At 47.0% G+C, this 17,111-nt stretch overlaps 1 protein-coding gene across 1 annotated transcript in view; it reads right to left on the bottom strand.

Moving 5' to 3' along the window:
- The window catches only part of LOC126525988 (uncharacterized), a 183,464-nt gene that overhangs the window by 134,825 nt on the left and 31,528 nt on the right, over positions 1-17,111 (bottom strand). The window contains exon 2 of the mRNA XM_072284147.1: positions 6,952-7,043. Within this exon, the coding sequence (XP_072140248.1) occupies positions 6,952-7,043 (92 nt within the window). The remainder of the gene's footprint in view (positions 1-6,951; positions 7,044-17,111) is intronic.

Raw genomic sequence — 17,111 nt, 5'->3', positions numbered from 1 at the left:
ATACAATTTGCTTATAAAAAAATTGTTTGCAATTACAACATTGCATGTCCATACGTAATAGTAAAGAAACATAAGAAATCTAAAGAATGGGTCACAGCAGCGCTTCTTAGCGAATAAAGATGAAAAATAAGCTGCTCGCGCATTTCTTGTGCACTAAGCAACCAGGAGACCTTTCAGAATATAAAACATTTAGAAACAAATAGAAGGCCAAACCAGATTTTTATGCCTACATGTTTTCCAAAATGATGGATAACTCAAGATTACTTCGGGAGTCAGTTAACGATTTAATAGGTCGGAAGAAAGTCACCATCACCGCGGAGTTACATATAAGTGATGTTCAACTACAGTGGCAAGTCACTTGCAGATAAGTTTAACTTACATTTTCTGGATGCCGGTTCATTAGATAATATGGCAAAGGCGGTTGATTTTAAACTTTCCGATTCATACATTCACAGTTCACTTTCTAACTCTGTCTTTTTATCTCATGTTACTTAACTTAAAGTGGCATCTGTTATAGGCTCTCTGAAGAACAAAAGTTCTCCAGGCGATGATGATATTACTGCTGCTCCTATTAAGACTGTTATTGATTCCATTACGGAGCCATTTACTCACATTTGTAATCAGATTTTTCTGGCGCGTATTTTTCCAGATGACATGAAAATAGCCCGTGTAACAATCATTTTTAAAGGACGAAATAAAAATGAATTAAACAATTATCGTCCAATATCCGTACCGCTTATGTTTTCTAAAATTGCTGAACGCTTAATATATCAGAGATTATATTCCTTCATTTTAAAAAAATTATGTCATTTGTGAACAACAGCGCGGATTCCTGTCTGGTAGATCGACGCAGACAGCACTACTGCACATTAAGGATCGCATACTTAATAACATTTAAGAAAAGCTTTACACTGCGGGGATCTTTCTTGATTTCAGCAAAGCGTTTTATTCCCTAAAGCAGAATATTTTGATTAGGAAACTCGAAATGTACGGTATACGTGGAACTGCGCTTGCTCTAATCAAAAGTTACCTTATCAATAGAAAACAGTATACGAGGATTCATGATATTAAATCTGACTTACATATTATCAAGTATGGTGTACCGCAAGGGTCAATCCTCGGCTCCTTTGCTCTTTCTTGTATACGTAAACGACATAGTATATATTCATTTCACTCCTCACCTTGTGATCTATGCAGACGATACAAAGGTCTTTTTCTCTAGTGTAAATTTACAAGACATTGAGCAAAAATCACACCGCTGGCTACGTGAACTGAAAAGATGGCTTATAACAAATCAGTTAGAATTAAACGTAAAGGAAACCAAATTTATGCTCTTTCGGCCGAAAAATAAGCCAATAGATTACAATGTTTCTTTGCAATTTAATAATGAAAGCAGCCCACAGACGCACTCGCGTCAGTTTCTTGGAGAATGTTTCCGAAATGATTTGATTTGTTCTGAGCATGCACATAACGTTCGAGTTAAAATGTAAAGGTCTATCGGCCTAATTCGGCGCTTACATCATCTTATTCCGGGCAGGGTTAAAAGGTAGCTATATTTTCCCTTATTCATTTCCAACTTATGTATTGCATTTTGGCCTGGGGAACCTGTAACAAAACGGATGCCGACAAGCTGTTTTCCCTACAAAAGCGTGCTCTAGGTCTAATAAGTTACACAATCCAAAATGATGTGTCATTATTTCATGCGCGCAATGTGATGCCGCTTTTGGATTGCTACAAATATCAACTATCAGCGCTAGTATTTCGCAAAATAAAACAAGATTCCGAACTGTTTACTCATACGTTCTTGAATAGAAATATATATCACATAACCTGCGTGTTGTAGCACTTATCGGGCCAATATGTCGCACCAACTATGGAATACAGTCAATAAATAACCAAATTATTGCACTATGTAATAAACATCCTGAAATCATGGAATATGCAAAAGAAACCACTAATATACAGCAATTCAAGAAAAAGATTACCCACGTGTTAAAAAATTAACTACCTGCATGTACATAGAACCGACACTACAATGCGTTGTCTCATACCAAATGTGTGTCAAATTAAGTACCAATCCGTATTGCCACATTTGTGAATATTTCGTTGTATTTTGATAATTCCTTGCTTTTATGTAAATTTGGCATATGTTAGGCACACATCGTTGTATAACTGACACAGGCATTGTGTCTGACTGATGATTTGTGAGCTTGATTATTTATTTTGTTGATGATGACGTACCTAATCTTCTCTGTACATAGAGTATTGTTTGTTTTTGTTTTCTGCTTTGCTGCAGCTGGTCCGAAGTGCAGCACGAATTGTAGGCCCAGTCAGGAGACAGATTATCTTCTTTTGCCTCTATTAGTGGGCATTTCTTGAAATGTCCGATTAAAAACGAAATCTAATCTATAGTTAGCCGAAATGCAAAAAAACAAAAATCTGAGTAACTCCAAACGACGGCAGACAACATTACCTTGGTTCTTTCCAGCTACGTGGCATTTGCATGTTTTTAAATTTGGTGCAAGATAGTTGGGACAGCCTGTACAGTGTGTATAGCATTGAGACAACGTTGAGACTCACCGCCGCGCTGGTTCAGTGGACGCGGAGGTTTGAGCAGGAGGTCGTGGGTTCAACTCCTGCTCACTACGGCCGCATTCCTGTTGGCTGTAGGGATTAAAATTACCCCCTACACTACAGCGCCGCTCAAGGTCCGTGTGATGCTTTCGGACGTTAAACCCAATCAATCAATTAGAGAACCACGGCCACTCTCGTCATACTTCGGCAAAGCCGGACCAGTGTAGTTCACAATAGGCGAGGTTCAACGTGCCACCTGTTAGAATATTGTCAACCGCGTGCTTGCTTATATTACACATGTTATGTTACAACGAGGGACGGATGAAACGAGGGATGTCCTAAAATTGCGTAGCTGACACACGTTGCGGGAACTCGCGTTCTAGAATCTGCACTTCATCGGGTTCCCTGTCATACCTTCATAATGAGATATGAACGAGCGGACAAACTGCCTCATGACCATAAAACATGAAGAATTCACCCTCCCGCTCTCATGAGATCATCTGCAACATAGCTCGATGAAGAGCCCACATGATCAATTTTGTATACCATGGACTGAAATTCTGCGTATATATGTGAGGTAACCGCGAAGAGTGGCCACTTTATTTCACCGCTTTCGTCTTGATGTGGCCCAACGCTAAGCACTTTCTTTATTTTTTTTTTAAGTCCGTCGCGCAACCTCCACGTCTTGTACAAGTAGAGTCGCTTCATAGCCTACGTTATGCTGGACTGCCCCATGCATGCCCAGAACAGCTACGCTACAAATTTGGGGCACTTTGCAATCACCCTTCGTAACTGAAGACGATGTTTGGACAACGGCAAGTTAGTGGCCTTGAAATAGCAGCTTTCAGGGCAGTCAAATACTTTTTTTTTTTTCATTTTGGTCGATCATGTGTTCAAGATACTGGGGACGATTTTATGCACTGATCGTGTTTGTTGACCTTTCGTCTTTTCCCGTCTTTTGTAAGCGTTAGTGCTTGCGCGTGCTAAAGTATAATTTTCTTCGTATGCCTTGTTTTCTCTTTCTTTCCAATTTATTCATCTTGTAGAGCAAATTTATATTTTCCAAATAAGAAAAATGGATTAGCCGGAGGCGTATTGCTTCCAAACTCAGGATCTTCAATAAGCACGCTGCGGCGGTTATCATTTCTTTTTCTAGATCAAGCACAAAATCGCAAGCAGTTGAGAGTAACCCCAACTTGACCTCTTTCACGCAGGCGGTCATTGATCTGCACTCTGCCGCTTCCGACGGTGCCCCCCGACGCGCGTTCCATTGAACGTTCGCATAGCGTTCGACGGCCTATCCTGCTGTAGTTGGTGGGTGTCGGACAGTACGCGCCAGGGTCAGAAAGAACAAAGCGGCGGCACCTTGAATCGTTTCTTGTTCTCTCTCTTTTTTCGAGCGACCACGCAGGCCGTGACAGGATGCTTGAAGAGACGCCCGTGCGGCTAACAAACACTCACGCGAGGTCGTTACAGGTCAAACACACAAATGCTGGTTACGACTAGCTCACGCAGACTAAGGGATGTCTGCGACGCCGCATTGCTGGACCGACAGCTATGGTGTAAGCTATAGAGACATGAGAGCGGGGCATGAAAAGGCTCGAAGTGGCGCGCACCGCGCCACCTGGAGGCGGATGATCGAATGACGTCCTGATATAAATGAGGCCGTAAATCCGCGACGTCGCAGACGCCGCCGCCGCCGCCGAAGCAGACGACGTCAACCGCGGCAGCTGCGTTCCGAATAACTGTGCAGTACTGAGGAGGCGGGGGCCGCCGTCTGCAGTGCGCAACGCGATTTTCATCAGGACCCAATAGCCATGTCCTTGAAATCGTACGTGGATTAGAAGTGCAAATTGGGATCAGCTGATAAAACCGTGATGGTGACCAACTTCAAGCTTATACATTTCGGCTGTTTACTTTTCTAAGACGGCCGACGTCCCGTGTTGGGCCGTTGGGATCATTAAAGGACGAATTATTTTCACAGATTTATGACTGTTCTCATCTTCAGGCATTCATGATATTAAATAAGGAATCAGGGCTTCAACAAGGATTCGCACCCGCCGTGGTTGCTCAATGGCTATGGTGTTGGGCTGCTGAGCCCGAGGTCGCGGGATCGAATCCCGGCGACGGCGGCCGCAATTTCAATGGGGGCGAAATGCGAAAACACCCGTGTACTTAGATTTAGGTGCACGTTAAAGAACCCCAGGTGGTCGAAATTTCCGGAGCCCTCCACTACGGCGTGCCTCATAATCATAAAGTGGTTTTGGCACGTAAAACCCCATAATGTTTAACAAGGATTCGCTATTCTCTCTCACTACGGCACGTGCTGGATAGAAATTCACGGTGTTGAGCACGGCGTGTTGATGTCGCGCGTGTGTGTGCCTTTTCGTAAACGAACAGCGCGAAACGGACGTCGGGCTCCATCCTTGTCTGTCGTCCTTCGCTCTGTAAGCTTACGAAGATGTTAGCCTAGGAACTCGCCCAGCTTGCTGTCTCGATCCAGTGTGCGTATAGAACATGCACCGACTAGTGCAATTTCACAAAATACAAGCTCGGCGTCCCACCAGCCTTTCAAGAGTACTTGGCTGTCATTGCTTTATTGGCTAACGTATCGTGCCTCTCTGTCCTTTCTGCACCAACTCCGTAGTTCGAAACCGGCTGAATGCACATCACGCTTCACTTTTCAAGTTGTAGCTTTCTTGCGCTTTTTTCCCTGGTTTCCGGGGTCGTAGTATCTCGGCCTTTCCCCTCTTCCCGCCCCTTCCGCACAGACATGCTGTGTTCGCCGTGAAGCCGTCCTCGCACCGTCGTCTTCCCGTCGTCGTCGTCGCCACGCTGTAGTCCTTCCGTTGCCGTCATGCCATCGTCTTCACACCGTCGTCGTCAAGATGTCGCCGTCAGAACTGTCGTCGCCAAACCGTAGTTATCATTCCGTCGTTGCCGCTGTCGTTTTGTCGATCTCATTACACACACGCTTGCATGACACACGTGTATATCTCGGCAGTCTCACGCCGTAAAGCTATCACTTTAATTGGACAATCGTCCCCTGATTCATTCTAGCAACTTTTTATTCATTTTTTTTTTTTGTTCTGTGTAAGTTGTGGGCTAGATAGTGACCATGATCTTCGACGGAGTTCTATGAGATCATCTCCAAAAGAACCAGCGCTAGACATCAGCAATTACGGCGGAAGTTTCAGAACTGGCGTCAACTAATCGACAGACAACGATCGCATATGCTAACAGCATTTCTACGCGCTGTATGCTTAAACCGCTCTTCAGGGGGGAGGGGGAGGGGAGGGGAGGCGAGGGTATACTGTGAGTGTCTACCTAGTGGACATGTCCACGGGCTGGAGTACGCGTCAGAAGGAGACAGGCACTCCAGTAAATCAGCGCTTCAACAGCAGACGAAATTGACATATCAACAAGGTGGACATTTACAGCGTGAAGAAACTGAGGTGGCTCCACCTGGCACATTCACTAGTATGCGCACCTGCCATCATAAACGAAATCAATTAACTTACAAGTTATTAAGACACAACTCAAGGGTAACATGCACCGTTATACCGGTTTAATTGTGGGCAGAGGCACCATTTTCTTCCTAAAGATCTTCAGAATGACAGCCACATTGGTTGGCACCAGTTACTCCTTCTTCCCTTCAATAAAGCAGCTATCTTGCGCGGCTACATCTAAGGGCCCAAAACGCGTACTAATTACGGTCGACGTGTAGGCGACTTAAAGCTTAAACTTAAAAAGAACAAAGGTAATTCGTTATTCTTGAAGATGTCTCAGACTTCCGAACAGTTTCTTTTGAGAAGGTGCTCCGCTTGTTCTGGGTTGTTTTCGAAAAAACCTCGCGCGCCGCTTATTCGGGACTATTTTCAGAGAGCTATCCGCTCGTTGACGCGGACTCAGCGTGTGGCCGCTGAAATTGGGCGGCGCACTTTTCCAGCCTCGCCACGGTGCAGGACCGCAGCATCGTTTGGCAGCTCGCTTTCCACTGCGCGCATCTAAGCTGGGACAGAGCGCGGTGGCTGCGATCTCTTCTGGAAAGGAGGCGACACCTGTCGGCCAATGCCCCGCAGCAGCACCGGCGTTCGCATCCCTCTTTCTGCTCCGTCACCTCTCTCACTTGCTTCGCGGCTGTTTCACCGGCTCTTTCTGCGCACATTCTCCTGGCCAGCCTCGCTGGCACGCGGTCTGTCTGGTCGGTTAATTATGGGACTGTTAACTCGGGCGCCTGCAAACGCAAGTTCATTCCGCCCCAACAACGGCGTCCCCAGCACCGCCACCTCACACCACTCACCTTAACGTCCCCGGCATGGCGATGCGTCTGCACAGTTTTATGCGCGCAGGTATACGAAAGCCAGATGCACTCACCGCAGACACCGTCCAGGCACAAAGCGCGTCTACCGTGTCTGGTCGCGAAGTGCGCGGGGAGGGCGCATAATAATCCCCAACTCAAGGTCGTCCTGCAAGAACAAACTTATGTTCAGGCCCTTTTCGTTTTTATAAATCTCTTTTATGCATTTTATAAGCCTCCAGTGTGAAGCCTGCCAAGAAAGTAGCAGAAGTCGAAAGCAGCATAACGTATTATGCTGGCAAAGTTCTCGAGAAATTGATCGAACTGCGTCTAACCAAATACCTCATTAAATGTACTAGTCTCTTTTCATGCGAATTTGGCTTTCGTAATGGATACTTCACAGATCTGGCACTCATACATCTAATTGACCAATTAAAAAAAAAATTGACGAATGCCTATTTGCAGGTTCAGCCTTCATCGATATAACAAAAGCATTCGACTGCTTCAACCATAGTATCCTTTTCGCTAAGCTTGAGGCTATCGGTGTACGTGATACTGCCCTCTCACTATTAAAAAGTTACTTATCTAACAGAGCGCAGGTTGTGTCTGTGTCTAATGTCTGTTCCAGACAACAAACCACTAACATTGTTGTCCCTCAAGGATCCATCTTAGGGTCGCTAGTGTTTTTTATTTATATTAATGATCTACCTAACTGTTTGTCGTCTACTAAGTGCATTTTGTACGCTGATGATACTACCATATTTGTCTCTGATAAAAACATGCTACTTCTTATTAACAAGCTAAATAAGCAAATGTTTTAAGTTGATGTAATGCTAACCTATTATGTATTAATGTCACCAACACTGAATTTGTTGTATTTTCCTCACATCAACAACATTCGGCATCCTGCCCTTCTTTAACTTTTGGCTCATACTCCATCTCTCCCAGTCCATGCTCATCTTTCCTTGAGAATTCTCTTGACTGCAACTTGAAATATAAAGGTCACACTTCTCTCATAAAAAAGAAAATAGCATACGGCATTCGCGTTCTAATTAAAACTCGTCCCTACTTTACACATGGTACAATAATCTCGCTATACTACTTATTAATTCACTCTCATATTAACTACGGCATAATATGCTGGTGTAACACTTATAACACTCACTTGGCATTCCTCCAGGCAATCCAGAACCAATCCATAAGAATTATAACAAGCAGTTCACGCTTTGCAAATGGAAAATCACTGCTACATGAAAAAAACATCCTAACTATTTCAAAACTCACCAAGTATAATCTGGGGATTTCATCCTACAAATATATGACTAAGGAATTACCATCGATCTGCTTGTTACCTTGTGGGTGACCCCATAGCTCCTAGTCAGACTAGATTTGCCCTCAATAATAATTTCCGTCTACCTAAAGTGCGTACTAACTATGGTAAACAGACTGCGGAATTTTTCTCGATATCGCTCTGAAATACTCTACGACCTATAATCAAAAATGCAAAAAAATTATATCAATTTAAAAGAGAACTAAAAGCGTCCATAATAAATACTTACTGATATTGTCCGTTCTTTCTAATTTTGTTCTGTTTTCTATACTGTCCTGCTGTTAACAAGTGTTGTTATTATTTCAGGTGCTATAAACATGTTTTGATATTACTCTTAGCTCTCATCTGTGCTACAGTTGCTTTAAACATTGTATACCATCGTAAGTATCTTCAACACGAGGTCCCGATCCAGTCTTCGACTATGGGACCTCCTTATGTATACTACGCACATGCAATTTTCTGTATCTTTTTCAATAAGTAAATTATGAATTTATGAAATTATGAAACACGAAATTCCGATCCCCGAACTACAGGTCGGTGGTGCGAATCAAATTGATTGGAAGCGAAACGTGACATATATATTATAAAAAGAAAAATGAAAATAAACGTCAGGGACACACCAGTGTCGGGACAGTTCAACTCAATAATACAAATAGCTGGTTGACTCCCTTTAAGAGGAAGGATTGTGGGGTCTGGGCAGGGAAAACGGACTAAAGGAAAAAAGAAACAGCGCAGAAAACAAAAGCTTTGCACCGGTAATTTATGTAGACTTCTCCAAGGCCTTCCACGGGATAATCTCCATGGCTTTAACTCAATAGCTTTCCACATAATGTGGACTCGGGGCAGTGGCTTCCGAGCCAGGCGGCCAGCTGAGGATCTCAGAGGCGGGAGAGACCAGCACGGAGCGCACCTCGTCCTCCGTGTCGAGGTGTGCCACCGAGCGCCGCGGCTGCTTGCCTCCACACGGATGGAGGGAACACACGTGCGTGTGCGTTTTCTTTCCCTCTGTCTATGTTAGTTTGCTCTGCCTAAGTCTATGATCTGTATGTTCATCTTTCAAATGATTTGTCTATTAAACAGCTTTCTTATAAAAACCACAAGAACATATTTTTGTGATTTCTTTCTGCAGGACCATAACTTGTTCGAGTTATGTTTAGTTTTATTTGTCAATCTGTTACTGTATAAGCTGAAGCTACCATTTGCTATAGGCTTGTCGAGTTGGCTATCTGTCTGCATGCCACTACCTGGCGTACATTCGAGCGATAAGGTTCTGTCAATGTGCGATAGAGTGGCCTTTTCCCCCGTATCCTTAGTCATCTCCTGTTCCAGGTGTAGCGCTTGTTTGGAACAAATAAAAGACTAAAAGTACACGAAAGGTACTACAATGAGCCTGTTTTAACAACGATAGAAGTGACTTAGTTTATATTCAGTAATTTAATTGACTTTGAGAAATTTACCCACTTCAGTGATTCGGCAATTTAGTTACCTCTCTGTAATTTACTCCGTTCAATACTTAAGTGTTTGCCTACCTTCTTGCTTTGGGAACATGTAATCTCATTGACGTGTAACGTCACTGTCCTTATAGGCGAGGTTCGAGATATTTTATCCGCACAACTGTACAATGTAGCCACGAGCAATATCGACAAGGACTCTAAGGAGATTGAAGTAGTGGCAGGCAAGAAAGAATATGCCTCACTGTAAACGAAAATAAACCCACCTGGGAGTTCTTAAGAGGTTACGTGCCCTAAAACCTCCCCTCCTCAAATATTTACTCCGATGTATAGGAGCAAAACAGCGCCATTCCCTCGTTTCACTCCGCTGGCTAGCTGCGGAAGTATCAAGGCGACATGACGCGATTTTACTCCGCTTAAAAATCTTGTTCTCTCGTGAAACTCCGACAGGGAGTTTTAAAAAACTCCCCTCCGCCGATACAGGTTGGTCACGTGGCGCTTCCCATGAGGCTGTGCGCCTCGCCAGCGACCGGGCGCGTTCGGCGGAGCGGGCAGTGCTCATGGCTGACGGTTTGTTTACGTGTGGGAAGTGTCGTTCCGTGACAGCGTTTCGTCAATTTGTTTCCCGTATTTCCTTCCAGAAAGTGTTATAGGCATGCCTGAAGCTCACTGTATCTCAGCTTCAAGTACATTAGCTGAGATCACTTTGCTGACAACGATGATTGCAAGAGCCACGTTTTCAAGTGCGGAAAAAGGCTTAGGTATACCTCGAAGCTGCTCACTGACTCGTGATGTCGGCTCACGTTCTGGCTGTGTTTTCGTGCTGCGTCACCCTGTCTTGTGTTCTTCAGTGCGTGAAATGCGACTTCTATGTCCTTTTGAGTACATGCTGACAACGTCCAGTGTAGTGTTTGAAAGGACCGCGTAGCAATGGCAACAGCAGCCACTGTTCGAGCGACGACATCCGTGCTATTCGCGCATGAATGGCGTAACCCAAGTTCGTTGCGGTGCTGTGTTGCCAGTGAGAAAGACCGGAGTGCAAGCAACTGTTTTTATGTATCTGTGAACGGATATCCTCGCCCGAAGAAAAATGGTAGGACATAAGTATGCGTACTGAAAATAAAGCTTCTTATTGAGCGATGTGAATCGAATTGTTATCGCGCATATAGGTTTTGGTCACGTCGTTGCTTCTGATATTGCATTAACATTACGCTCTATCCGAGACACTGATTTAGACGCATGCCTGCTGGCTCCGAGTTCAGGGATTCACTCGACAGATCAGCGATGTAGCTCCTTTTCGCAACCGAGACAGATTGCTTGGACGCAGAGAAAGTAGTGCGGTGTATAAAATGTATGACTGCGCATTTTTCGGTGTTACGTCGGCTGCTGCGGGTCATGCTCACACGTAATAATTTCTTGCTACGCTACCACTATATCGCAAAAATCTAATTTTGCTATGCAGCACATGCACTTACATTTTTCTTGCTTACTGTAACTAACGCACTACTTTTTGGCCGAGAACGCCGGCAGTGTGCGAAGTCGCTTCAGCACTCGCAGAATGGCATGATAATTTTGAAAAATTACGCCAATAACTTTTTTCTCTCACTATTTTGAATTAACAGTTTTGTGTTGATTAAGGTATTCTGTTAATTTCAGAGAGGCAGATCTCGTATGAACGAGCATGTGAGTCGTAATTCTGAAAACAGCACAGCTGCTCCCTAGGCGGTTTCGAGGCACACAGTATCGTGGCTATATATACTGGCACCGTTGCTTCTTGAGTATCGCGTGTACGTGGGATGTCTTTCAAATTTCTGCATTGGGCGTTTCAGAAATGTTTATGTATGTCATGGTATATGTGCTTTCATTGACTTGTTTCGTCGAATTTGACGCGGTCTCGTGTGCATATTTCGAAATTTGACCAGCAGCCTCTGCATGTAAACATGTTCGCCCAAACTCACGCGATGCCTCTTTTTATACTCCCGTTGCACCTCGAAAAAACTCCGTCAATTGCAAAGCAAAAAATAAAGAAAAGACAGAAAAAAAACTCCTATAATTCCACGCAAGAATTCCGCTCTTACGGAGTAAAAATTTTACTCCGATCATACGGAGCATAATAAACTCCGAACCGGGGGGTCGCTAGAGGACAAGCAGTATACTCCCTCCTCGCAGTGATTTCCGTTTGCAGTGTAGACGTAAGAAGGTGCGGGAAATAAATTGCATGAAGTATGATTTCGATGCAAAGAATTGATGAAAGAACACGGCTTGAAACACACACCGCGCTGCCACCTCTCGGGAGCGAGTACGTTCGCTGACTTTCGCCAAAGGCAATTACCAAGTCTACGAGGACCGTTTAAATACCATTCTCGAATCCTCGCAGCGCTTGTTTCGTGCAAAGAAAGTACTTAGTTTACGAGAGTCCAAAATCAAGAAAGGGGCTCACAGATGGAATAGCACACCGTAGTATAAAGTTTGTAAACAGGGATAAGGTGCCTCAGAAAGGCTGGCCAACGTTTCGATAGGGAGACCTATCTTCGTCGAAGGTGTTGGAATCGTACCGCTGGCACGAGTTGTTGGGGGCTCGGTGTTGACGCCCGTTATTGCCAATGGGTCGCAAGCCCCAAGGGTAGCGTTGGCCTGGCGGCCTGGGGCACTGGAAGCATCCGAAGGTCCCGGCAAAGCATGAGAAGACTGGTAACAGAACAACTTGTTTATTCTAACATAGCAAAAGAGCGGCCGGTCAGGTCGACCGAATTGGAGAGACGGGAGAGCACGTAACTCAACAGTACAAATCGGAGCCTCTCTCTGGCGTCCGGGGGCAGCTGCTCTTATACTCTCGGCGTCGCGGTCCAAAAGGGAAGGAGGGAAGGTCACGGGATGAAGGTCACGGGACGGCGCAGCAGGAGCCCACGACGGCGCGAACTGTCGGGCCGAGAGACCTGCTGAACCGAGTGTAGTGACGCATCGCCAACCCTCACCCACACGACGGCGCGAACAGTTGAGCCGAGAGACCTCCAGGCTCCTCATTCGGGGAACTCCGCTCCCCGGCTGCCGCGCTTTGACAAGCGAGGGCACACACACACACACGCACACACGAAGACACGTGGCACTGAAACACGCCTGGACACGCTTGGCGGGTAGGCGTCGCGGCGGCGTCGGACGGGCCAAAATGTCCGCCGCTTTGAACAAAGCCCCGGCGTCCGTTGCATCCGCGCCGGCATTACCGCGCGTTGTAGGCGAAACGTAACAGACCGCCCCGCCGGGGGAAGGAGATCCCGAAGGTCAGGGGACTGCATCCGCTGTCCGGAGGGATGTCGCTCGATGATGCTCATAACCGAAGTTGGGCGTCCTTGGGCGTTTCTTGAGCGCAGCGCACAGAGAAGGCCTCGTTCTCACGTTCAGGTGCACACAGGACACTGCAAAGTGACTTCGGGAGAGTTGACATTTTTGTTCTCGTTTCCGGCAAGCGTTAGAACCACGCCAAAAGTCAACCGCTCAGTCAGCAAGCACGGCACAACCCTCACTAAGCCCTGCCAGGCTCTTTCCCCTTTTATACTGCTGCCTAGTTCCTTACAGTAGTTTAGCAGCACTCAGAACGCGTCCACAAATCGGAAAAATTGCACTAAAAAGCACATCATCACTTTGAAACACTACACAAAAGCAATAGGTTAAAAATCCTGCCTCAGGAAGAAAAACATCAGTAACAAGCAATTTTGAGGCTGATTCCCACGTTAGGGGCTTCGACTTAAGCCATCGGCGTTACCGTTGAGACTCCCCTTTTTGTAACGCACCTCAAAGGAATATTGTTGCAAAGCGAGGCTCCAGCGCAGGAGGCGGCCATTTTTGGGAGAGATGGTCTGCAGCCATTGGAGAGGGCAGTGATCCGTTTCAATGATAAACCTCGAGCCGGCTAGGTAACATGACAATTTCTGAACGGCCCACACGATACACGCACACTCTTTCTCGGTGGCGCTATACGCCTGCTCACGACTGGTCAGCTTACGACTAGCATACAGGACGGGGTGTTCTACTTCTCCATTTTCCCGTTGGCACAGTACAACGCCCATGCCTCGCTCACTAGCATCACACTGAACAACGAACCCTTTTGTGTAGTCGGGCGATCGTAGCACAGGCTGGCTGGTTAGGGCGCTCTTTAGGGCGCTAAAAGCTCTTTCCTTCGTCTCATCCCAGACGACTGTTTGCGGCTCTGTCTTTCTTAGAGCATCCGTCAAGGGAGCCGCGATATCAGAGTACCTGGGAATGTACCTCTGATAGTAGCCGGCGACACCTAAGAACGACCGAATATCGGTCTTCGTGCGCGGTTGCGGGAAGTCTCGCACAGCGGCCACCTTTATTTCAGAGGGGCGGCGACGACCCCGACCAATCACGTGTCCGAGGTAGACAACCTCGGCCTGTGCTAACTGGCACTTGGGAGCCTTGACTGTCAAGCCCGCATCGCGCAGGCGGGTTAGCACTGCCCGCAAGTGCGCCATATGTTCCGGCCAGGATGCGGAGAATATCGCTACGTCGTCTAGATACGGTAAAGCGAATTCTTGCTGTCCCCGCAACACTTTATCCATGAGGCTTGAAAAGCAGTATGGCGCGTTCTTCAAACCAAAACTCAAAACTTTAGGACGGAATGTCCCCATTGGTGAAATGAACGCCGCATACCTACTAGCCTCTTCTGTAAGTGGAACCTGCCAATAACCCCTGACAAGATCTAGGGTGGAAATAAACTGAGCGCTACTCACTCTCTCAAGGCGCTCCTCGATGTTAGGGATCGGATAAATTTGATCCTTAGTGATGGAATTAAGCCTGTGGTAGTCGACGCAAGGACGAGGTTCCTTGCCCGGTACCTCAACTAAAATCAAAGGGGAGGTATAATCACTCTCACCCGCTTCAATAACACCGAGCTGTAGCATTTTCTTTACCTCAGCCTCCATAATATCGCTCTGGCGGGGTGACACCCGGTACGCCTTGGATCGTACTGGCTCTGGGGAGGTAAGTTCTATGTCATGAGTAAGGACAGAAGTCCTACCAGGCCTCTCAGAGAACAGACCTTGAAACTCTTGTAAGAGCTGGTGTAGTTCTGTTTTCTGCTCAGGCGACAGCGATGCTTTACTTATTAAGTCACTAATGACTTGATCGGTGTCTTTCCTGTTTGTCACTGAGCCTAGTCCCGGAAGCTCGACCGGAAGTTCTTCTAACTTTCCCGCATCGGGAATTTCCTCTCCAGTATCTGGTGCCTTCAACGCTACAGGCTCAATTTTATCCCGTTCGGGCGTGCTCTGAATACCAGCTTGCTGCGCCTCTGACCCTTTTTCATCGTTCAACAACGTCGGCCCCGCAACTACCGCCTTTGCAGCGAGCTCCCGAACCTTCGATCTGGTTAAGGCCTGAACGCTAGCCTCACCAAACAAAAGCCCCTTCTCGCGCAGGAGGTGATCGGACCTGTTCGAAAATAAGTACGGGTACTGGGGGGGCAGCATAGATGACACTGCGGCCTCCGTCTCAAGTGCTCCGAAAGGTCCTTCAATAAGCACTTTTGCTACCGGCAGACACACGCTATGAGCTTCCACTGCTTGCTTGATCCATGCGCACTCGCCCGTGAACATATCGGGTTCTACGTAAGAGGGGTGAACGACATCCATTGTAGCTGCGGAATCGCGAAGCACTCGGCACTCTTTCCCGTTCACGAGGAGGTCTCGCATGTAAGGCTCGAGAAGCTTCATGTTCTCGTCAGTGCTGCATAAAGACAAAAACACGACTTTTGTTTTTGTTTCTGGACACTGCGCCGAAAAGTGACCCGGCTTCTGGCACGTATAACAAACGCGCGCTTGCCTCGTCTCGAACCGCTTTCTGCGTTCGGCTTCGGTTGCCGCCGTCTCCTTACGTTCGGTCGGATTGCTTTCACTCGCATCCGCACTACGTGTGTCCCCCTTTGCTCTCATGGGCGTGAACTTTGGCCTCTCAAACTTGGAGCCAAATTCACCCTTTTGACCGTCCTTAGCTCCACGAGCCCGACGCGTCACAAACTCCTCGGCTAACTCAGCGGCTCTAGCCACCGTACTAACGTCTGGCCTATCCAAGACCCAGTACCGCACGTTCTCAGGTAACCGACTATAAAACTGTTCTAGCCCGAAACACTGCAGAACTTTCTCGTGGTCACCAAACGCTTTCTCTTCTTTGAGCCACTCCTGCATGTTTGACATAAGCCTGTACGCAAACTCTGTATATGACTCACTTCTGCCTTTCTCATTTTCCCGAAACTTCCGACGGAACGCCTCCGCTGACAGCCGGTACTTTTTTAGCAGACTCGATTTCACTTTGTCGAAATCCTCTGCCTCCTCTCTCTCCAAGCGAGCGACTACGTCGGCCGCCTCGCCGGGTAGCAAAGTGAGCAAGCGCTGTGGCCACGTTTCCCGAGAGAACCCCTGCTTCTCGCACGTTCGCTCAAAGTTAACCAGGAACAAACCAATGTCCTCTCCAAGCTTAAACGGCCGCATCAGGTCAGTCATTTTGAACAATACTCGTTCTCCTGCACCGTGTGCCTGACTTCCATTACGAGCGCGTTCCATCTCTAACTCGAGACGCTTCATTTCCAAAGCGTGTTGACGGTCGCGCTCTCTTTCTTTCTCTTGTTGCTCTTTACGTTCGCGCTCATCTTTCTCTTTCTGTTCTTTAAGTTCGCGCTCCTGTTTCTCTTTTTGTTCTTTAAGTTCGCGCTCCTGTTTCTCTTTTTGCGCCTCCCTCTCCTCAATGGTCTCAAGGCATTCCGACAGCTCGTCATCCTCAGCTTCTAACTCAAGAATAGCCCTTAGCAGTTCTGGTTTTCTGAGTTTGTCTGAGACATCCAGACCCAACTCTCTCGCAAGCTCCAGCAATTTCGGTTTGCGCAACGACTTCAAATCCATGGCTGCTCTGAATGCTGCTTTCTCTACTGCCTACTATTGTCTTGCCGCAAACTAACCCGGTAGCAACGACAACCACAATTACCAGCTCTGTTTCTAACACTAACAAAAGCCTGGCAAAACTCAGAAGAAGAAAGTCCCGCACTCACCAAACCTCGCAGCCAAGACTTCAGCGCAGTCGTTCCGCTGCAGGCAACCAGTCATCACACAGGGCTCGTTGCGCTGCTCCCGGATGGTCGTTGTGCTGCTCAGCATACAGTCAACCGCATCTCTTCGCTGCTGGCCTCCGTTGTCGCGATCCCACCGCTGCCACCAGATGTTGGAATCGTACCGCTGGCACGAGTTGTTGGGGGCTCGGTGTTGACGCCCGTTATTGCCAATGGGTCGCAAGCCCCAAGGGTAGCGTTGGCCTGGCGGCCTGGGGCACTGGAAGCATCCGAAGGTCCCGGCAAAGCATGAGAAGACTGGTAACAGAACAACTTGTTTATTCTAACATAGCAAAAGAGCGGCCGGTCAGGTCGACCGAATTGGAGAGACGGGAGAGCACG

Source organism: Dermacentor andersoni, chromosome 8, assembly GCF_023375885.2.
Source record: "Dermacentor andersoni chromosome 8, qqDerAnde1_hic_scaffold, whole genome shotgun sequence".
In the NCBI taxonomy this organism is placed as follows: domain Eukaryota; kingdom Metazoa; phylum Arthropoda; class Arachnida; order Ixodida; family Ixodidae; genus Dermacentor; species Dermacentor andersoni.
Note: the sequence above shows the minus strand (reverse complement) of the source record. Positions and strands in the feature narration are given on the sequence as shown.